The 22620-nt window shown below is 40.6% G+C and overlaps 1 protein-coding gene across 1 annotated transcript in view; it reads left to right on the plus strand.

Moving 5' to 3' along the window:
• LOC104512793 (dedicator of cytokinesis protein 10-like) overlaps positions 1-21386 on the plus strand; it is a gene marked incomplete at both ends in the record, with an annotated part of 30921 nt that extends 9535 nt beyond the window's left edge. The window contains 14 exons of the mRNA XM_010155907.1: positions 956-1078; positions 2371-2450; positions 5505-5692; positions 6323-6388; positions 7250-7342; positions 9241-9364; positions 9514-9635; positions 10283-10369; positions 10895-10987; positions 12420-12538; positions 15416-15485; positions 19171-19284; positions 20528-20599; positions 21240-21386. Of these exons, the coding sequence (XP_010154209.1) occupies positions 956-1078; positions 2371-2450; positions 5505-5692; positions 6323-6388; positions 7250-7342; positions 9241-9364; positions 9514-9635; positions 10283-10369; positions 10895-10987; positions 12420-12538; positions 15416-15485; positions 19171-19284; positions 20528-20599; positions 21240-21386 (1498 nt within the window). The remainder of the gene's footprint in view (positions 1-955; positions 1079-2370; positions 2451-5504; positions 5693-6322; positions 6389-7249; positions 7343-9240; positions 9365-9513; positions 9636-10282; positions 10370-10894; positions 10988-12419; positions 12539-15415; positions 15486-19170; positions 19285-20527; positions 20600-21239) is intronic.
• Positions 21387-22620: the final 1234 nt, after the last annotated feature.

Consider the following 22620-nt stretch of genomic DNA (forward strand, 5'->3'; position numbering starts at 1 on the left):
TTTCCAGTGCGCACAACAGCTGATATTTACTGTTCCTAGTTATAAACAGATATCCTTTTTTTCCATTTCATTTGGCACGTTGTAGCTAGTTCACCAAAAATTTAGTTGATGCTCCACGAACGTGTTTTGTGAAGGAAAGCTAAGCCCTAGTGAGTTGGTGTCATGCTCCTGGAGGACTCAGAACTGATTTAATGGATAGGAGGATTCCGTAGAGGTCTCCAACCTGGTTCTGCAAGAGCATAAGCTTCTTCACATGGTGGTACGCAGCGGTTGGGATTTGACACCTCACTATGGTTTCTGATTATCCTTGTTTTCACTGGATAATAATTTCTTGGATGAAACTACTTATTGATGTAATGAATTCTTCATAATGCTTCCTTGAAATAAGTAGTCAGTCTCTTTGTTGAAGTGAGGAGTCGTATTCTTGATGCGTAAGGTGGTGAATTCGGTCCCATCAGGCTCAGGGTCGTGGCTGTGATGGCATCTCTGGGGCTGCCCCAGCTGCTTGCCAGGAGGCAGGCAGGCAGGGTGATGGAGAGGTGGGTGGGAGCAGAGGTTCTGGAGAGGTGCTTTTTCAAGTGGGACTCAGCTATGGAAGAGGGGGAGGAATGTTGGACGCTGAACGAGGTGGTGATCTGTTCCAGCATTACACCGCAGCAACTCGGAGCTGCAAACTGTCATGCCGCACCAGAGCTCAGTGGGGACTCTGCGGCGTGTGAGGTTACACGAAGCCTGAAGTCTTTGGGGGACTGAAACTGTACATGTGGGTAAACTGACACTGCCTCTGCTCCTGCAAGCATACAGCTCGAAATAGCTGTCTTGTGCGAAGCTCTGCAGAGAGTTTTGAATCTGTGTAAGAATTCGTATCATATCCTTGTTAAAGATATGACAACATCAAATGTTCAAATACATATGGGTAAGCGTTTATAAACATATTGCTTTTCCTTTTTTATAGACCAGTGTTCAAAGATAATCAGGGAAATGTTGACAGAGACTCCCGATTTTCACCTTTATTCAGGCAAGAAAGTAATAAGATTTCCATGGAAGACTTGATTAAATTAATAGCAGAATACAGAAGGTAAGGAACGGCTTTTAATTTTATTTGAGAAACAGTAAAAGGTTTATAAAGCTGTGCAGAATAATTTTCACAGCTTTTTTTCTTCATTTAACACAGAATGCCAAAGTGGTCATAATAAATCAGTGTTTTTCCCATTAGCCTTTTACCTGCCAAAGAGTGTTTTAGGTTGGACTTTCCAGGAAAACTGAAATGTCATTTGGCACATAAATAAACGTTACTGTAACCTAAAGATAGTGATTCCTTAAATTAGCTTTCATCAGGGAGAGGCAGGTGAAGTAACCAACAAGTGAACATTATCTCAGGGGGAAAAAAAGGAGGACAGAAAAAAAAGAGAGAGAGAAAAATGACAAAGCATACTTTAATGGCTTCCCTACTCATTACTTTTGTCTGTTTGAGTCTCCATGACAAACGGCAGAGTGAACACTGGAAGGAAAAAACTTGTCCAAATGTTGTGACAGTGTGTAAATTAGTGAATAGTGGTTTGGCTGGGTCTTATTCTACGCAGGTGTAAATCACGTTCATTCTAGAATGCAGTCTTTGTTTGTAAAGAATAAGTGACGAGAAAATTGAACCTTTAATTTCTTCCTGTCCCTTCTATTCTAAATATGTCTAAAATGAATTAATCTAATTAACTTCTCCTGTTCTATTTATATAAAATCAGATCATAGGAGGATTGAATTTCAACTACAGGCTCTTAATCCCTTGTGCCATCTGACTGTTACTGCTCAGGAAACTGTACTGAAATTCTCACTGCGCTGACAAGAGACCACTGCTGGGTTTGTCTGTCTAGACATCTCCTAGATAAAAGCAATTTAGCATCACAGATGTGGCATTCTCAATTTGCTTGGGCACAAGGAAAAGGTCTTGGTCCCTTTTCAGCACTTGCAGAAGCCACGATGCTGTGAACTTCTCTTGTCTCAGTGGTCATTAAATTCCTTTTAAAGAACATTTGACTCAGATCTTAGAAAGAAGAAGTGGGTAAGTTAATTCTCATAAGGTTTGGTTCATCAGTTTCTTCCTCTTCTACAAAATATACTGTGATACTGCTTGCAAAGGGAAGACACGAATGAGGCCAAGGAAGAAGGGGGAAATATAAACCCAAACCCTACCCCACTTCTTTCCTGCTGTTGTGTTTGATTAGAGTTTAATCACCAATAGGTGTATGTTAAATGTGGTTAATATATATTTGTATCTTAAATCAGGGTCTGTTTCTCATTTTAGATTGAGTCCTAGGATGAGCCTCATCTGCCTTGTTCTAATTTTCTAAAATGTTTTAATTTCTGTCATTGCAGAGCAGAGAAGATTAGCAAAATACAGACCATACCTGGCTGTTTGGAGATTGCAGTGGATTGTGTTCCTTTGGAACATCCAAGTATGATTTCACTTTATAATTAAATATAATAATTAAATAGGACACATTCTTAGGCTTTCCAGCCTTAATTGCTGCCTTGAGACAGTTCTAGTAGAAAAATGCATGCAGGGGAGTGTTCTTGATTTCTTGTTCTCACTTAATTACACCATTCTTTGTTTCCTTTAGCACCTGGCCAGATATACACCAACAATACAGAACACAACATGCTGAATCCACATGTGATGATAATCCAGGGACCATTTTGGCCTAAGGGATAAGGCCAAAGAGCTGACTGAACTTCTGTAGCTTGAATTCAAGAGCCTGGCACTCTTGATGGGCTGTGGTGCTCACGTCCCATACGTGCTAATTCATCGAGGTTGTGATTACCAGCGGGTTTCAGTAATGTTGACTAGATAGAGGACTTCATTCAGAGGCCACTCTGAATCTTAGCGACTGCTAAGACAGATGCTTCTAACTGGATCCTTTGGTCTCTTTTAAAATTTTCTGGTTTGAGTTCTGTTTCTGTGACCCAGTGATGCAAAAAGCTCAGGTCTGTCACAGTTCCTCTGAACTCCATCATCACACATCTTTATGCCATCTTCATGTGGTATTAGATAAAAAAAAGAGTTTCACTAACATTTCCCAAGCAGTTTTTGGAATTAAAAGAAACTGATACCTCAGAGTAGGCAAAATGGCCCAAAGTAGCTTGGGCCTAGTACTGATACCTGGCTCAGTATGCACTGTGGCCAAGTGAAAGTCTGGCTTGAAAGGGTAAATGCTAGTAAGGTGCCCAGTTCCTGTGGAAATTCAATGAAAATTCATTCACTCTAAAGAGTAATCACTTAAACATTTCATTGGTATGGGGAAAATTTGTCTTACTCTGAATAAGGCTGTAAAATCACTTACAAACTGTACCAGAAAGCCTGCATGCTGTAGATTCACTGAAATCTCCTTTAAAAGTCTTCTCAACCAGTTCTGCTAGAACACCTCCTTCCCACCCAAAATAATTCATACTAGGCTAGTGCTAAAATCCTTTATTGCCAAGAAAAGCCCCTGAAAAGGAAGTTCGACGAAGGTCTTGTCAAGAATTTAACGGTACGATTGTGTCTGTAGGGACTGACTACTCTGCTTTGTATTAGCATCAATTTGCATGAGGCAGCAGAAGTAGATCTTTATTTCTATATGACTTTATTTACTGGAGCTACCACAAGAGCTGGAGCCAGTAGTGTATCAGGGAGTGTTGTCTGACAGTGTTTAACCTGAAATAAAGCTTCTGTCTTTGCTGCTGCGTGGGGCGAAGCCAAACTCGCATAGTTCTAGCAGACAGACCAGACCTGCACGACTGGCTGCAGGAGCCTACATTTTCCAGCCCCCTTCTTCCTACTGTGCCTGCCTCATCTCAGGAGAGCAGAGATACACTCCACAGGCTCCCTCAGCTATTCATGACTCTTATAATTACTTACTGCCCTTTTTGTGTTCAGTTCAACACTACTTCTGTTCCCTTGTGCATCTTCCATGGGCTGCTGGAAGTGCAGGGTGTAGAGGGCACAGAAAAACTTGTGCAGAGAGGCCTTGGAGCTGCATGCTGATCCCTGGGTTGGTCCGTGCATTTCTGTAATGAAAACCGAGGTTAACTGAATAAAGATGGATGCAGTCAGAATGCTTATAATATATCAAATTTAAGGAGCAGCTGGCCAAACCATAAGACATAACTCATCCTTGTCCTTTAAGATGAGTTGCCTGAGATTTGCCCATTCAGAAAGCTGCCCATCTTTGTAGGCCAAGACCAGTGAGCAGAGTCCCCAAGTACTGGGACCGTAAGTAGTGGAAGTGCAAACCTCCAAAAGTTTGTGTGTGACCCTGAGTATCTCCACTGACCTACAGAGGAGTTTGTGTGATTATCTGCAGGGACCTGTTGCTGGCGTGAATAAACCTTCTGAAGGTGCTGGTCCCTTCTGGCTGACAAATGCCAGTGATTTGATTTAGCAGTTCCCTTTTGATGCTGCTAATTTTGGCTGGGAAAGACAAAAGTTTTCATATGTGGATCTTTCCAGCTAAATTCAGGAGCTGTGTCTGTTGGCTGGGTGTGCGAGTCAATCGGACACATCCATGTTTCTGTGGGCAGCAGAAAGTTTTCCATGTCTATTGGAAAGGAAACAGAACCTCCCTGCTATCGCTGACACAGATGCTTCTCCCTGCCTGCTGGGGCTGCAGAGGACCTGCCGTAGCCTGAATCCAGCAACCTCCTCTTGCACTAGTTTAGAGGGAAGTGAAATCGGGCATAGCGTATACATGGGATCACCAGCTTCTTCCAGCTTCCTCACCACAAATCGCTGTGCTTTTCCTGTGGATTCCGGTAGGGTATGAGGAATGTATTTGTAGGTGGGATGTTCAAATTGCTCTTCCCAGAAATAGCTCAGGACATCCCTAAGTTGGTGATCCAAACCTTCTCAACTGCTTTTATGCAAACATCCTTTGATTCTCCATGCTGAAGTTAAATGTGTCACTGATTTAATGGCACGGACAGACAGTATACTGTGTACACTTTTAATCTCTCCCTGTGACTTTGCTGTCTGGGTGACAGTGTCTTTTTACATCTTCTCATTTCAGTTATCCAGATTGCATCATATATTTAATCTAGTTCTGCATTACTTGTTTCTTCATTTCATTTACTATGCTATTAGATAATACAAATCTTAAATGAGATATTGAGTTTTAAAATTAATTAGAAACAGCATCACTTCAATATATTCTGTTGAAGCTGTCTGTATAGCAAAGGTGCTTTTGTGCCATCAAACACCATGAAATACTGAGTGTGTCAAAAGAGCTTTTTCAGTTCTGTACTGTTTGGCTCAAGTGAGATAAACCATTTAAGGATGATATTTTGTCATTGTTCTGAAGTAACATGGATGCAATTTAAGGCAGGATTTTACCTGTTGTATCTCAGCATTATTTATTCTTTGCAAGTTAAGGCAGGATTTTACTTGTTGCATCTCAGTATTACTTATTCTTAGTAGTAAGACTGAAAATAACCCAACCCAGTATGTGATGGTTTTCTTTTCTCTTCTTTTGAAGACTGTGTAACTTCATCTTTTATTCCAATCAAGCCATTTAATGACATAAAGGAGCATCAACCTACAGTGGAAGTTGAAGAGTTTGTACAGGAATCCACAAAATATTCTCGACCTTACAGAGTATACAAGAACCAAATATACATATATCCAAAACACCTCAAGTATGATAGCCAAAAATACTTCAACAAGGTACAGTATGTAACCAGCTCAGGCCAACATGGGGTAGATGTGTACTGCATGAGCTATCATTGAGATGAAAGAGTACTCGTCGTTCGGAAGGGGAAAATGGTGCTGTGAGTCACTGACTTGGCTTTTTGATCTTTTTCCAAATTCTGCAGTCATAAAGCATTGGTACACTTGTAATGAAATTAATCTGTCGATTGATTTTAAGTTGTATCAGTGATTCAAAGAGATAATGTGGTAATAGCTGTTTCACAGTCTTGAAGGGCTGTATTTCAATGAAATTATGTGTGCAGATAGAATTGATTTGGAGAATATTTGTAGTTTTTAAATGACTCTTAAGCAGTACTTGCATTTTCATGGTGATTGAAAATTAATTAAGGACAAGACGCAGGTAGGCTGTGGTCACTATATAACCTGCGTCTATAAAGTCAGTTTGGGGCCTGGTTTCCATCTTGCCAGTTCTTCTTGGAAATACTATTCCCAGTGGTAACACTGTGACTTCGTGGTGTTTTGTTATCCACCATCTGTATGTTTCCCCAAGATTTTGAAAAGACCTTTCACCCCTCATAGTTTGCCTGTGTTTTTATGGTCGCCCCATTTCTGATCTAAGCTTTAACACATTCCTGTTTTTTTCAGGCACGGAATCTAACCGTGTGCATTGAATTTAAAAGCTCTGATGAAGAAGGAGCAAAGCCACTGAAGGTGAGCCACAAGAGTGTATTCAGAGAACGATGTTTCTGAGGATATCACTTTAAAAGACCAGGCATCAAGACTGCACTAACCCAGAACACTTAGAGTGGATGTTGTCGTGCATCTTTCTAAATATGCACCGTGGTTCTGTTTGTTCCCAACTGGTCATCATGATTCCAGCTCAGAGTGCCATTTTGCAGTGCCAGCTTTCTGACTGGTGGCAGGGAAAGAAGAGAATATTAGGGAACTCACCATTTTAACAGTGTGACTTGCTTATTCTAAAATTCACCATTTAACCCAAGTTTCTCACTGAGCTCAGGACACTTGGTTGGAGAGAGTGAGGCACAAATTCAGAAGAACCTTACATTCTTCTTAACTTCACTGTTGACCAAGGGCTATTGCACCATTGTTGTACTGTAGTTTCCCCACCAAAAAGTAAAGCTGCCATCACTCAATAATCAAGAGCCTCCAGACTGGGCTCTGCCAACAGGGAGACTGTTAACTAATGTAGCTTTTGTAACGTGGAAAGTCAGTGATGGCGTTGTATTGTGTACTGAACTGCATAAAAGTGACATAGCTTTTGTAAAGCTTTTTGCAAAAAACTCTGAAACTAGTAATAGCAAGGAAGAAGTCTAAGGAGTCTGCACTGTTTTGTAGGTCATAGGGGAATTTTGACAGGATCGATGGACTTTTACTGGAAGTGTGTATAAAAGTTGCAGGTTTGAGCACTTAAAATGTTTGTTTTAATATTTGATCAAAGTAATTATCAATCTTTCATGGTATTGTTTTCGATGTGCATACATATTAGATATACCAGGACTCGTATCATCAGCAGAATTTCACAATGTAATTAAAGCATGTTACTTTTATCAGTGTATTTATGGGAAGCCGGGTGGACCATTATTTACGACGACAGCCTACACCGCTGTGCTCCATCATTCCCAGAATCCTGATTTCTATGATGAGGTCAGTCTGCTTTTTCTTTCATTAAATGTCTGCCAATCCCATACATTAGCCACTGACACAGAAAAATATGTGTAAAGAATACTTCTGTTAAAATTGCTTGTGTGTCTGCATGAGCCCGTGTTACGTAGATATACACACAGTCTCACGTTCTGCTATTTGTGATTAAATCAACTCAGTGGGCACTTCCTTTTGTAAGATGTTTTGTGTGCGGTTAAGATGCTGTTGAATTAATTAGGAACAGTTTAGCTCTCTGAGATGTATGTCTGGGTTACATTAAGGGTCCAGCTGCGTCTGAATATAGTGGCAACGATACACATTAGGATGAAGGGTAGAGCCAAATGTCAGAACAAATCCCTCTCTGAGATCTCAGATCCCCATTGGGGTATTTTGGTTGATCCAGTGTCTGAACAGAGTGTACAGTGGCATGTAGTGGTTCAGCAAGTCATTTAGCTGGTGCTTTTGCAGATGCAGTTATAGAATTGTGTTCATATGTTGCCTTTGCCAAATGTTAGTTGCACAGGCGTCTTTACATTTCACCAAATGCTGGTTCCCCAGACTTTCTGCAGGTGAATGTAATTTCACCCTTTCAGTGACTAGTCTGTTTGATGGCCAGTGAATGTCACCTAAATGTTCTGGAATTTCCACTGCTGCTTTATGTGTAGTGATGAGGCTGGCAAACAGCAAACCCACTGTTTTCCAAACTGTTGCCTTGATCTTGGAAAAACTTCCTTTTTCAGTTAAAATTTACTCTGATAAAATGGCAGGGGCAAGACCAGCAGATAACATACAACTACATGTGAAATGTCAATTTAAGATTCATGGTTAAGAACTGAGGTGGAACATAAAGCGTTCCATCTTCAGAGATCTTGAAAACACACACACACCCCTTCCTCCCACCGCCCCTGACTACTCTTTGGCAAGCAGTGTTTTGGGCTTTAATACATCTGAAAATGTCCTTCCTGTGAAGCTAGTGAGCCATCTGGTTTGGGCAGGTTACTTTCAATTGGAAGGAAGAGCTGAATTCTGATCTGAATAGCTTATTCGACTGGAAAAGGTGTGCCCCTGTCCTAAATGTTCCTTGTACAAGTGCAGTCTCTAAAAGAATGTAGTATGTTATCAAAAAAGTTGTCTGAATGCCCATTTCATATCTATATTTATGGTATTAGATTCTTACCCATAAGCTGATTTAACACTGGAAGCATTTATCAGCCATTTCCAAACCTTGCTTTAAGCGTAGGATTAGTTTGGATGAATTTTATCAGAGCTCACAAGGGCAAGGGGTCTTTTACATTAGTTCCTATGGTAACAGGTTTTGATTACTTTGTATTTTTGTTCCAATAGGTTAATAATACCTCAACCCCAATCTGTAGGGATTCATGGATGACATGATACAGGATTTAAGACTGACCAGAAATCGTAAATAAAAGTCTATTTTCATGTCAGCCTTTATTGCTTGGTCTTTGCCATGAAACAATGATTAAAAGGTAGCAGAGATGTGATTTTAGTTTCTGGCTTGCTCATCCTGAAAATATGAGAATTCTGATGGCTGTTTATGATGGCTGCTAGATTGGAGGTGATCACTTTAAGCAGGGTCCATCGCTCTAGTTCTGTGCTCTTTCATCTTACGCTTTTTCATCACAAATGCAAATAGTCACCCACAGAACACAGAGGGGAAAAAATGTTTTAAGTAAACGTGATGGATGACCATCTTAAACAATTTCCTTATGAGAGCATCTTTACCCAAGCAGCAACAGCATCACGCAGACAAACATTAGCCAGTAAAGGCAGGCTGTACTTAGACCTCTGTGTAGAGAGAGATGTCACTCATTTAGACCATCTCTGATGCCTGGTTTAATCAATTTTTAAACTAAAGTGAGGTGTAACATTTTACATTTCAGGTGAAAATTGAACTTCCCACTCAACTCCATAAGAAACACCACATTCTGTTTTCATTTTATCATGTCACCTGTGACATAAATGCAAAAGCTAATGCCAAAAAGAAAGAGGCTCTGGAAACACCAGGTACCTGTAGTAGAATTACTTTCAATTATAAATATAAATGATGTACGTTCAAATAAGGATTTCAGAATTTCTGGCTGGATGTTATTGTCTTCCTTTGAACTTGAGAAGCTTCTTTTTCCAATACCATGCTGACATGTTCTTGTGCACAGTGGGATACGCGTGGCTTCCTTTGTTGAAAGATGCCCAGTTAGCTTCCCAAGAACACAACGTGCCAGTGGCAAGCAGTCTGCCTCCCAATTATTTGAGCCTTCAGGAACCAACTAGTGGAAAGGTATTAATTCATACTTTTAAATTATTCGAATGGCACAGAGCATTTATTTACGGATGTTTTACATGAGAGAGGTTTGCAGTTGCATTTACCTGGGTTTAGACTATTCATGTGCATATCATTGAGTATGTAAACTAATAGATGTGCCACTGAGCTGCGAGCCATAGGTTGCCAATTCACAAGTGTATATGGAAAAAGTGTATTTTATAACTGTATATTCTACAATATTGTACCTAACTTCTCAGAAACCTGAATGGGAGCAGTCTAAAAGAACACTTTTCACAAACTCAGGCCATCTGACATTTATTCTCCAGCTGATACGATCCACGATCATGATTCATTCTCCAGCTTTGTGGTGTGATATTGCATTTTCCCACTGATCCTGCCCAGTTTGGGTTATTTCTGCCTCCTTGTGTTCGTATTACTATCGTCGTGAGGGCAGAGTGGGTCAGTGATGTGGTCACTTGCAGGATAACGTTCATGGGCTCGTGCTGAAAAGTGGGTTTGTGTTGTGCAGGTTCTCTACTTGTGAATGCACAGTGCCAGCACAGTTCATGCAGGCACATGTGCCAAGCTGCACAGTGAAAACTTGATGAAGACTTGAAGAAGTAAGAAATAAGTGGGAAAATGTTTTTGTTTTGTTTTAATAGCAGATCGGCTGTGATGTAAAATGGGTAGACAGTGGGAAACCACTTTTCAAAGTCTCTACTTTTGTTGTATCGACAGTAAATACTCAGGTAAGCTGAATTTCTTCTTAGCTCTGTTAACCTGCTTACAGACAAAAAGTGCGAAGGAACATCTGAAAGGGGTTTTCAGATATTGCATGAAATTGTTTCTCTAACATTTCAAGGTTATTTGAATGTAGAAGTGGAAGATGACAATGATGGAATACACACTTTAAGGAAAAATATAAATTATTTAAGATTATACCAACAGAAAACTTGTGTAATATCAGTTTAAACAGCAAGAAAATAAATTGTGAGCATCCGGAAGAAAAAAAAAAAACCAACCCTTGCCATTGAAATCCCTTAGATTTTGAGGAAAAAACTAATTGTTCACAACACTGGAAATGAGGCATCAAAGCACCTAAAAATATGCTGTGTATAGCAAGCTGTGCTGGCCAATGGGTTGGGCTAAATCAGCTGATCTGCCTCTGTGTCGCAGGCGGTAGGAGGCACGGCTGTTCTGAGGTATCACAGGTAATGAAGCTGAATTCTAATCCTTTCTGTAATGTACATTAAAGTGAATATTTATCATTTTAGGACCCATACCTGAATAACTTTTTCCATCAGTGCCAAGAAAGGGAAAAGGATTTATCCCAGCCTCCTACCTCAAACTTTATCAATTCTTGTAAGGTAAAGTAACCCGCAGACGGAACTGTGCTCTAAAATTGTTATTTAGAGCTTTTCACTCAACTGCATCTGCCCCATCGAGTTCATTAATCCAGCCTATGCCAAGTCCCATGAAAGGATGGTGGAATGTCACCCTGTTGCTCTAGGAATGTCTGGGAGAAGGAGCTGTAGGCTGTAGAGCTGCCGTATTCCTGCTAGTCCTTTCTTGCCTCAGGTGTATTGTGTGCTTACCTCCTACCTGGCTCTTCGTTACTCTCACTCTTGTCAAGGTTCAGCCCCAGCCGACAACTAAGTACAATGCAGCTGCTTGCTCACCCCACCAGAAAAAAGCAGATTTTATAAAGCTGCTTGGGAAGAGAATTTGGCCTTTATAAGTGAACAATAAGTTCCAATAAATTAGAGCAGTTGTCTGGGCAAATCCCTAAAGGTGACTACTACTTTTGATGCTAGAAGCAGGTAGACCATAAAGGGGTTTCTTTGTTTTTAAGTACTGCCTTGAGCTAAACAATTAAGGGATGTTTTCAAAAATCAGAGCATCAGGGTTATTTAGAGGTTATACCTCTACAAAATGAAATCCTTAGCTGTGAATTTTTGGGAAGCCATTGAGTATACTGGACAAATCCATAAAAGCTTCTACAAATTTCTAGTCAGTCAGTTATCTAAACAACCAGAATTGCACTGTTCGTTTATTTGCTGTTTGTAGGTTACCTTTTAAAAAGTTTCAGTGATTTTATTAGAAAATAGAGACAATGTTGTATGTGGCAAAGGATCGAGTGTGGATATGGTATGGATAATCAAGGATTAAGTAATTTTCCCCACTGTTTTGTTTCTATTTATAAACCACTAATACCTTTGAAGAAATTCTGGAATTATTTGGAAATTACTTAAATGAGAAACTAGGAGGACTTCAAAGCAGGTTTTTAACATAAAAACTTAATATCCTCCTTGATCATAGAAGATAATATAAAGTCAGTCCAGTCAGGTTTGGCTGTTAATACTACTCTTTATCAGTGTGTTTTCAACATAAATATTTTAGCCACTACAAGTTCAGTGTGTGAGATCTCCACATAGAAAGAATAAGTTTTCCTAAAAATTTTGGGAAACACATGTCTTGAAAATAATAATATTTTTTTTTATTGCTCTTATATCTGTATCCTTAATGAAATATGAAAATTGGGTTTGGTTTCTCGCTCTTCTTAAGTCAGTGTAGGGCAAAATACTGGACTTCTGAAATTTGGACCATACCTACAGCTGTGTTGATGGTCCTATTTAAAACAAACTCCACAAGGAACTGCTCCTCCACTTAGTTGTCCTGTTTTCCTACTGCTGTTACAGCAGTGATTGTGCTGCCTTTCACCTGCTGAAGGTGGGAAGCAAATAATCAGTTTTCAGTGCTGCTATTGGAAATCTCTCATTTTCTTTATGTCCGTTACAGAATTTGCTGAGGATCGAGAAGATTCATGTAATTATGAATTTTCTTCCCATAGTCCTGAATCAACTATTCTGGGTTTTGGTGCAAAACAGCGATGATGAAGTTACAACAGCTGTGACCAGGTATCTGAATATTTTCTATATGAGGAAAGGAATTTGCTCTGGCATTCAGATGTAGATGTTAGTCCAATTACATCTGATCTTATAAAGGTTGACTCTGGCATTTAGACTTTAGTAGGTGAGAATGCCTGCTTCCCCCTTAACACAGGGCTCTGGATGCATGGAAGAGCACACTATGTGTGGCTGGCTCTTGATACCAATGAGGAAGTCATTGACCAAAACAGACGTGCCTCTGAACCCTGAGGCAGTTGTAGGTAAAGCTCTCATTCCTAAGGAGCTAAGTGCTTCCTAACAAAGCTGAATATCAATTTTGATTTATGTTTGGTTCTGAGAATGTGGAGTTCAGCATAGGAAGAGCTTAGCATCTTGCAGCATCCATTGCAGAATCAAACAATCAGGTCACACTGTTCTGGGGCATTTTTTAATTAGAGTATATTTGCAATAACTCAAGAACAATGGAAGCGTTTTCCAGTGAGCAGGCAAACAACTGGAATGATTTGCTGAGCCTTTCACCCCTCACATAATGAAATTGTCTTTATTGATGCTGTTAATTAGGACAGCAGGAAAAAAATATTGAGAGTGTATTATTGGTCTCTGCAGGAGGTCTCAAAGTTGCACTGCATTTTCTTTTGGCCATAGTGGTGTTTCTGTTGCGCTTCTACCAGTAGCTAAACACGGGGGGACTACAGTAGTAGGAGAAAATGACAGCTGTCCTCAGCAACCCTGCTAGACTAATCTGCTGTCAGCACATTTTCTTTCCACAGATTTTTCTTCACAATTAGTTCCTGCAGAAAGATTAATTAGGAAAAATTAAAGAAGCAAAGATGCAGAATTCCTCATCTTGGCTTTGGAAAGCTAGAGTTTCGATGTCCTTTTTCAAAGGATCATGGCACCTTGCAGAGCCAAATCCAGTTTTACCACACCTGGGTACTAGGATTATTAGAAGAACCCTTCCTTGTAAATGTGTGGGATTTCATCACTGCATACTGTTTTCAAAGGGAGAGGGGCAGTCAGACCTTTGTGCAGGACCCCTTTATGGGCAACAAATCAACTGGTGTTAAGGCTAGGTGAGAAAATGAAGAATCTGTCCCAGTCTAGAGTTTCAGTGACAGTTAACTGACTGGGAAAGAAATGCTGTAGGAGAAGCAGCTGTGTAAAATTTTGTTTTAATGATTAGATGGAAAAATGGAAGGATGCTAATTTTTTCATGCTTCATATTTCAACTATGCATCCACCTGGCCAAAAAAAAAAAAAAAAAGAAGGATTCTCACTGTTTTTCCTGAATGTGTGGTAGCTTTCGTGCCAGTAGAGTTGATGTCAACAGCAATAGGCATGTCCGCTGTGCATGGCATTCATTGATGTGTCCCTTATATACACACATTGTATTTTGTTCTGAATAGCTTGAAGCAGCTTGTGTTGAGCATCCCGAAAGCAACAACAACAGAATGAAAACATAGATTGGCTGATGTGTTGGGCACAAAACATCATCCCTTTTATACTCTCATGCTTATTTATTTGTCTGGGAGCCCAGTCATGTCATCACTTCTCTGTCTTATCTTTGCCAGGACTTGTTTCAGTTTCTAATCAGAGTAAAGGCTGAAGGATCAGAATGGGCACAACTAATTTGGTCGTAGCTTTTGTGTTTTGGTACAAGCTTGACTTCCCCTAATAACAGCAAGAAATGAGGTCTAGGAAAAAATACTGACTTAAAAGACTTACAAAGCTTTTGAATCCAGTGATAAGAATTGGCAGAAAACACTCAAATCGCCAAGCTAGTTGTAATGACTACTTGTATGTGGACCACAGTCAGGTGTATACTTGTTGGCTTATCTGTGTACTAATAATGCACTTTAATTATGCTGTTATTATGCATGCCCTTGAATTTGAGATATGGTTTGCCCTTTTTTTACATCTGAGAATTGTGAACTTTCCTCCTTATTCTTTCAGTGTAAAAATAAGAATATGAAATTATAGAGAGTTTTGTATAGTAAGTATGCTGAAAAAATGAGGTCCCAATAATTGCAGGAAATCTCACGGTTAAGTTGATGAAGACGACTTGCTCAGACTTGTGTTTTCTGAAATAGTGTGATCTCAAACGAAAATGGCCAAGGTACAAAATAAAGAGAAAATTTCGCTGAAACACTTGTTCTTAAGCAGTGTCATCTCTGTTGTTAATAGAAGCAGAGGAGTGAGAGTGGGTGCCAGCAAGCCCCAAGCAATTTTTTTCTGTGTGGCTGATCAACAGGCTGATCTAAAGAAGCTCAAAGCATCTGTGGTTGCAGCAAGTGTCCACCCCCTCCTCGCTGCACAGTAACGAGAGGGTGCTGTGCTCGGCCTCCTGCACCCGAGTCCTTGGGCACTCCGGCAGGGTCTGAGTCTGAGGTGATGGTCAAACCAGGCAGGAGAGCCCCATGTGCAGGCTTGAGCCTAGGCTTGTGTTTATCCTTGATTAATACTGCCATCATAAGCAAAGGATCAGAGCTTTACAGAATTACCCAGATCTGAGAGAACCTGACAAGTAACATTCCCAGAGAAAGAGGCTCTTGCCTCCCAGTTTCATTAACATACTCTAGTTTTTCCTAATCATCCAAGGTTTGCATAAGCTTTGGTTAGTTAATAGTTTTCTTTTGTTGTGATGTCAGTAGTTATAACCATTAAAACTGGGTGCAGTTGGTTAGACAAGTGCATACACGTCAGCATGATCCCCGCAAGCCCAAGGAGTGACCGTTTTGCCCAGTGGGACAGTCTCTGCTCCCACTGTTCATTATTCGGATCACGTTCCTCCTGGACTGTTCTAAATGAGCATGCAGTAACAGAACAATGTGATGCATCAGATGGACTTTCTCTGCCTTATGACACGAAACTTCTCTTATCTTGCAGGGTTCTCACTAACGTTGTTGCTAAGTGCCATGAAGAACAACTAGACAACTGCATCAATTCTTATGTGACGGTATGATTGCTGTTATACTGTTAACAATTTGGGGTTGTTCCTGTTTCCTCTTTGCTGTATTTTCTTGCAGTTTTCCCTGCATTTCCATGTTATAGCTTTCTGTCACTGATAGGCTGGGTGAGTGGTTAGGAAACTTAACACAAGACTCCGAAGAGGAGGCTGAGTGTTATGCATGTACAGGGTTGCCCTCACTGTCGTTGAAAATGATCCACAAGTGGTAACTTTTATGGAAGAGGCACTTCTGGGTGTTCTTCATGGTTGCAAGATGGCTGCATGCTTCTTAGGAAGCTATAGCTTCTTAACAGCTTTCGATTATTTTCTTCATTTTCTTTAAATGATTTTAGTTTCAAGATCCTGTGTCTTTGCGTATGCTGTTTTACATAAATTCTTTTCTCGTGTGTGGAGTTCAGATTTTTGTAGCTGTGCCCTGTTTAGTCAGGTTTTTTTCATCTATCCTATCAATAGTATATTTGGCTAACAGTTTTATAAGCCTTAAAGATCATCCAGTCCCCCCCCCTGCCATGGGCAGGGACACCTTCCACTAGACCAGGTTGCTCCAAGCCTCATCCAGCCTGGCCTTGGACACTTCCAGGGATGAGGCATCCACAGCTTCTCTGGGCAACCTGTCCCAGTGCCTCCCCACCCTCTCCGGGAAGAACTTCTTCCTGATATCCAATCTAACCCTCCCCACTTTCAATTTAAACCCGTTACCCCTGGTCCTGTCACTACAGGCCCTTGTAAAAAGTCCCCCCCAGCTTCCTTGTAGCCCCTTCAGGCACTGGAAGGTGCTATAAGGTCTCCCCGGAGCCTTCTCTTCTCCAGGCTGAACAAGCCCAACTCTCCCAGCCTGTCTCCATGGCAGAGGGGCTCCAGCCCTCGGAGTATTTTTGTAGCCCTCCTCTGTTAAACTTTGAGGTTCACATGGTCCCCCCTCTCAAGCCTGTCAGGGTACCTCTGGATGGCATCCCTTCCCTCCAGGATGTCACCGCACCACACAGCTTGATGTCATGGGCAAACTTGCTGAGGGTTAACTCACTCCCACCTTCCATGTCACTGACAGAGATGTTAAACAGTGCCAGTCGCAGTACTGAACCCTGAGGAACGCCGCTCATCACTGGTCTCCACTCAGACATTGAGCTGTTGACCACAGCTCTCTGAGTGTGGCCATCGAGCAGTTCTTTACCCACCGAGTGGTCCATCCATCAGGTCCATGCCTCTCCAATTGACAGACAAGGATGTTGTGCCAGACGGTGTCAAACACTTTTTACAAGTCCAGGTAGATGACATCAGTTGCTCTTCCCTTATGCACCAACACCATAACCCTGTCATAGAAGGCCACCGTATTTGTCAGGCACAACCTGCCCTTGGTGAAGCCATGTTGGCTGTCACCAATCACCTCCTTGTTTTCCATGGACCTCAGCATCGTTTCAAGGAGGATCTGCTCCATGGACTTGCCAGGCACAGAGGTGAGAGTGACCAACCTGTAGCTCCCTGAGTCTTTCTTTTTTTGTCTTTTAAAAAATGGGGGTTGTTTTTCCCCTTTTCCAGTTAGTGGGAACTTCACTGGTCTGGCACAGCTTCTCAAAAATGGTGGATAGTGGCTTGGAAACTTCATCTACCAGTTCTGTCAGGACCTGCAGGTGTATCTTGTCAAGTCCCATGGACTTGTGCACCTTCAGGTTCCTTAATGGTTTTTAATTAAAGAATACATTAGCTGCTGTTAGTGGCATGGACAGCAAAATTAATAGACGAAGGAACCTCATTTAAGGGTGCTAGACTTCTTTTTTTTCTCCTTCACTTGCCTTTGGTTTTTTCTCCCTTTTAATTGGAGGGGAGAGGGCTGGAAAATTTGGTTCTAGTCTTAATAGATGAATCAGTAATGAGTAAGTTGTAATATCTTGGAGTGGTATGTTTATTACCTTATTTGTTTGTTTCAAATAACAGCTTAGAGGAGAACTGGAGGTTGTTAGAAGAATTGAAGTCGATATTGCCATCGCTTTGTTTCTTGGCCTGCTTTGGTTCAGTGGTGACAGCACTAGTGCAGGTCATGGTAGCAATGAGAAATCGCCCACAGTCGTGGAAAGAAGCCATGAGTGACAAATGTCTGTGTGGGCTTTTGACTGTATCGATACCCTGATTCACTGTGCAACAAGTAGTTTTCATAATGTATGTTTCTTTTGTGGATTATGAGTAATATCTTTGGCATAAGTTGGGGGGAGGGGGTGTTAAATTACCTTTAGGAATAAAGTGAAAGCAAATACATTCCTGATGACCTCTGAAACTTTAGCATGTTCATGGGTAGAATAATGAAAATACGGTAGGAGTTAGGTTACTAAACGGGAAAACTGTTTTAATGCCAGTGTTGACAACTGTTGGTTGATATGTCCATGGCATGGATTAACTTTCATACTTCATGAAAGTATGTGTTTACGGGTGATGAGTCTCAGCATTTTAGTACCCAATTTTTAGTCTCAAGTACTCTGATCTAAGGACAGAGGAATTCTGCTGAGGTCCAGCAGAACTGTTCAGGCTCCAAAATGAATGACCTATGCAACATTTAAATGTAGTTAATTAAATGCATATTAACAACTCTTCTACTCAGTGACTTTTCAGAATTGCAATAGGCACCAATTGTGCTTAAATATCTTTGAAATAACAGCTGATTTTTAGACCACACCAGAAGTCCATTTAGCCTGTTTTCCTGTTTCCAGCAGCAGACAGAATCCAATAACTGTTAATCTCTTTTATCCCTCTGTAAGGAAATGAATACCTACTGCAGAATGCTGGTTTGGGAATAAATAAATTGAGAATTGTGAGTCACTCAGATACAATAATAATGTGAAATTACACCGACTTAAATAACTGGATCCAGAAGTGTCATACTGCATAAGGAGAAATTTATGGCATCTGCTCTGGAAACAAGTCTGAATATTAATAAGCTATTTTCAAGTCATATTCCTTTCTTTTACCTACCTGGTTGGATTGAAAAGGCATTTCATCCCAGCTGGTGCACTGGCAGAGCTCTTGCTTTAGGGAAGGAGTAATGGATCCCAGTACCAAATTATTAGCTTAAAATGTTGAATAAAATTCATACTAGATTTATGAGTTCTGAGCAACTTGGTAGATAAATTTCTCTCTTGAGGGTTTGATTTCTAGAAGGGGTATAGCCTTCCCCTTCTGTCACCTCCAGTGGGTGCTCTACGCCTTCCAGGATGAAGAGTTGCTACCAGCTCTGACTGGCTGTTGCCACTGGAAGAAAGGAGCAAGTGAAAGGTGGCCCTGATTAGGTGGGTCAAAAACCCTCCGTACTTCCTCTCCTTGCTCATTCTTTTTTTCCCCTGATGAAATGGCCTGAAAGGCAGTTAGAGGTTTCAGGAATGACCTGTTGAAAGAATAAATCTAGCCCTGATTTTAAGCAGAAATTCCTCTTGGTTCCCATTAAGCTGAAATCAACAGGGAGCTGTGTTTAAAGCTGGGATTTTGTAGGGAGTAGTGTTGTGCCATTACTGCTAGGGGAATTGAAGTTTATGTGAACACGTCGTTCAGTCAAGGTCTTTTGGCAGCAAAGATTGTCAGCTGTTAGTGGTATATAAATAATTTCTCCTACTGAGTTTGGGTTTGTTTTTTTTTTTACATTTGTTTTAATGTACATTTTGATAATTCTTACTTTTCCTTTCTTATTCAGTATGTGTTCAGGACCAAATCCTTTGAAGAAAGGACTGTTCATGAGGAACTGGCCAAGAATATGACTGGTCTCCTGAAGCTGAATGATCAAGTAACAGTGAAACAGGTTTTAAAGGTGAATGATAGCTTGAATTAGCACATTTGTGGTTTTACTGCTGGTTTTCTGCCAGCAACTCACTTGTCACATCTTTCTTCTCTGCTCTTTCTCTGTATGGGCTTTGCACAAATCAGATCCTGCAATGATTCAACAGAACAGACTTATCAGACTTGCTACAGTTTCTCAGCGTAACACGTTTCTCAGAATGCCATGGTTTGCATAATAAAATTTCTCCTTTCTGTTACAGCTCAGTCTGCGTCAGAAACCTAATTCTTACACAATCTGATGTGAGCAATTACTTTTAGGATACTTTGCATTAGTTTTTATTTTGGATGATGCAGGGAGAAAATTCATCTGTATGAATGTCCATTCAATGTCTTATGTCCAAACATACATAAGACATGTATGTTTGATTTCAGCTACTGGCTTTGACTGACAGTGACCGAAATGAGAATGATTGAGTTTTCCTGAGATTTCTCATGTCAAACCAGGTCTAAGAAACTCATACACGAGCAAGCCCTATCACTGAGCCTGTCGGTTATGGTATAAGGGTTAGCCAGTCCGGCTCAGGAGTGCCCAGTGGCAAAAACATAGACTGTTTAGAGTGAATCAGTTCCTCTTTCCTCTGTTCAGCCACTGGAATAGCAGCAATAGGCTGAAAAAAGCAGAAAAGTTGACCTGCAGGAAACCTGGGCCATGCAAAAGGACTTGTGGTTGGGTTTGGTATGAGGGGTTTTTGCAATATGTAAGCTTTTTGAGTGTATTTGTTTCAGGTGTCTCCCGAGATATGTTCACTACCTGTTCACTCTTACAAATAGTATTTGAAGAACCACTCTGTTTATCTTTTAAACAAGTACCATCTTATTCCAGACTAAATTACCAATCTGCTGGAACTAACAAAGCCATTTATTCTCAGCTTCTGTTCTCTGAAGTTCTTTGCATCACGCACTTCTGCCAGTTACCTGCAGAAAAAGAACAAAGACAGTGCTGGCCAGGATTGGGAGGATTGTGGGAGTGATGTCTGTGGGCTCCTTATTGCACAGAGCCACAGTGACAAAGTGCCCCAGATGGCTTCAGCTCTCTTAAGGCCATGATCCAGTGTTATGGAAATACATGGCACTTAGGCTCTTCAATTAATTTGTTGAGTTTATCACTGTTCATTCCTGAGAAGTGTAATCCATCTGTAAGGAATGGTAATGCACTGCAAAGAGTTAAACAGATAATAGTTTTCCCTAATCTCTTTTTTCCTTCTTTTGAACAGCATTCCTGGTTCTTCTTTGCAGTTATCTTAAAATCAATGGCACAGCACTTGGTTGACACAAACAAAACAAAAGTAAGTATATGTGTGATCTCAATTAAGTAGGCAGTTGGGCTCTTAGGGAAAACATAAAATGCAGAGTCTTGGAAAATACATGTACTTGGATTTTTCTTCTTGACAGTTAAAAAAAGAAATGCTGTTATACTTTGCAAAATACTTGTTTTACCCATAAAATCACTGTATTCCCTGCTGGGCTCAAACCTATTCTTGCTTGTACAGAACTGGTGGGCCAAAAATACGGTTGCATCAGCTTTGTAATGAGTGGTTTAGAAAGGAATGATAATTCTCTAATTTCTGCTGCTTACCCAACAGGTGATCATGCCAGATAGCAAATGAATGATCTAGAAACTTTACCTTGCTTTGAGCAAACTTCACATAGCTGGAGATCAGTGCTGTGACCTCTTTTCTTCCTGGCTATCAAAGATGCTCTTAGTATACTTGTGCTGGAATCTGAGGATAAGATTTCCCACTTTTCTATGGACTATATTCTTTCTTTTGAGGTTTATACTCAGAGTAGATCCATGAAACTCTAGGAATGCTCTTCCTCTCTGTTGAATGGCCTGTGTTTTATTGTATTTATTCATGGCCAGAATGTATTTTCTGGTTTAATGTGCAACATTTTGCACTCTCAAGTGATGATCTATTCCCTGCTTAGGTTTCTCGAACTCAGAGGTTTCCAGAGTCATTTCAAGCTGAGCTGGATACACTTGTGATGGTCTTAGCAGACCATGTTGTTTGGAAGTATAAAGATGCTCTTGAAGAAACCAGGAATGCAAACTACAGCACTGCCAAATTTCTCAAGGTGAGATGTTCTGTCATTACAGCATATGCGCTCACGTGCCCATACTTAATGCAAACCTGAGGCCGTTCTAGTCAAATAAAGGAATAAAAACAATTCTGGGTGAATGATGGCTCAATTTCCAAGCTTACTGTTGATCTACAGTTCAGTTTTTCTGTGCACTCGGGTCCTTGAGAATGCAAAAGCTTTATCTACATCTGCTATAAGGAAATCTGATTAATTTATATCTATTCTCTGAAAAAGCCCAAGTTTTCAGATTCTGGTTCTTACATTACATTCAAATGGGTAAAAAAGTTGGTAAGGAATGAGACCGTAGTTACAGTTGAGGTGCTATTTTTTTTCTTTAAATACTTTAGCTCTGAATGACTGTGGGTGGATTAATATTTACTAATGACAACGAGAGTAGGCAGCTTTTACAAACCAGACTAAGCACACTGCAAACATTATGTGAAATACCGTCGCCCAGCCTTTTAACTCTGTAATTCCCTTTCATTTACCAAATACAGGAAAATATATGCATGCGTCAGAAAAGTCACTAAAAGGAGTTGCATTTTTTGGTCTTGTCCTAATATTTCTCAATCGTCTTTATTTTCCCAGCATTGAATTAGCTGTGGAACATGGGAAAATTGCCATTCAGTCAGTTGTGTGGCCAGACACTTAATCTCACTTCAAATTGGGGATGCACACACACGCTTTTCCAGTAGGGGAATGATACACATTAATGATGTACAGAACATTGTACATAGGACAAACTGAGACCCCAGCTCAGGTCTTTTATGACAAATGGAAGCGCGGCATTAGGGGCGAGCCGTATTGCAGCGATAAAATGTTCCCGTGTGGTTGTAAGGAAAACCACCACAAACTGAAGGTGGATTTTTCTTCTTTTGCATATAGGTGAAATAAATAATAAACTCGCTGTCCCCCATGTCCTCTGTTGGCAATACCATATGGAAGCCCTCATTGCTGTTGGCATACTGATGTTAAGCTGTATCTAGCCATAGTGTTACGTCATTTGGAAGATGATGCTGGTTTGAGCAGGAGCATAGATGGAGGGGCTTAGTCAGTAGTGGTGTGGCACCTGTGGAGGTGGTGCAGATTCATATGCTACTTCTCTGTGTTACTCGTCTAAGCTGGGAAGATGGTAATGTTGCATTGTATGATATGGCATATGGCTGTGCTTTCATTTCTTTTCAAATCTAGTTTGCCAGAAAGGATTGCATAGAATCACAGAACGGTT

The sequence above is a fragment of the Eurypyga helias genome, unplaced genomic scaffold (assembly GCF_000690775.1).
Source record: "Eurypyga helias isolate BGI_N326 unplaced genomic scaffold, ASM69077v1 scaffold48090, whole genome shotgun sequence".
NCBI lineage: Eukaryota > Metazoa > Chordata > Aves > Eurypygiformes > Eurypygidae > Eurypyga > Eurypyga helias.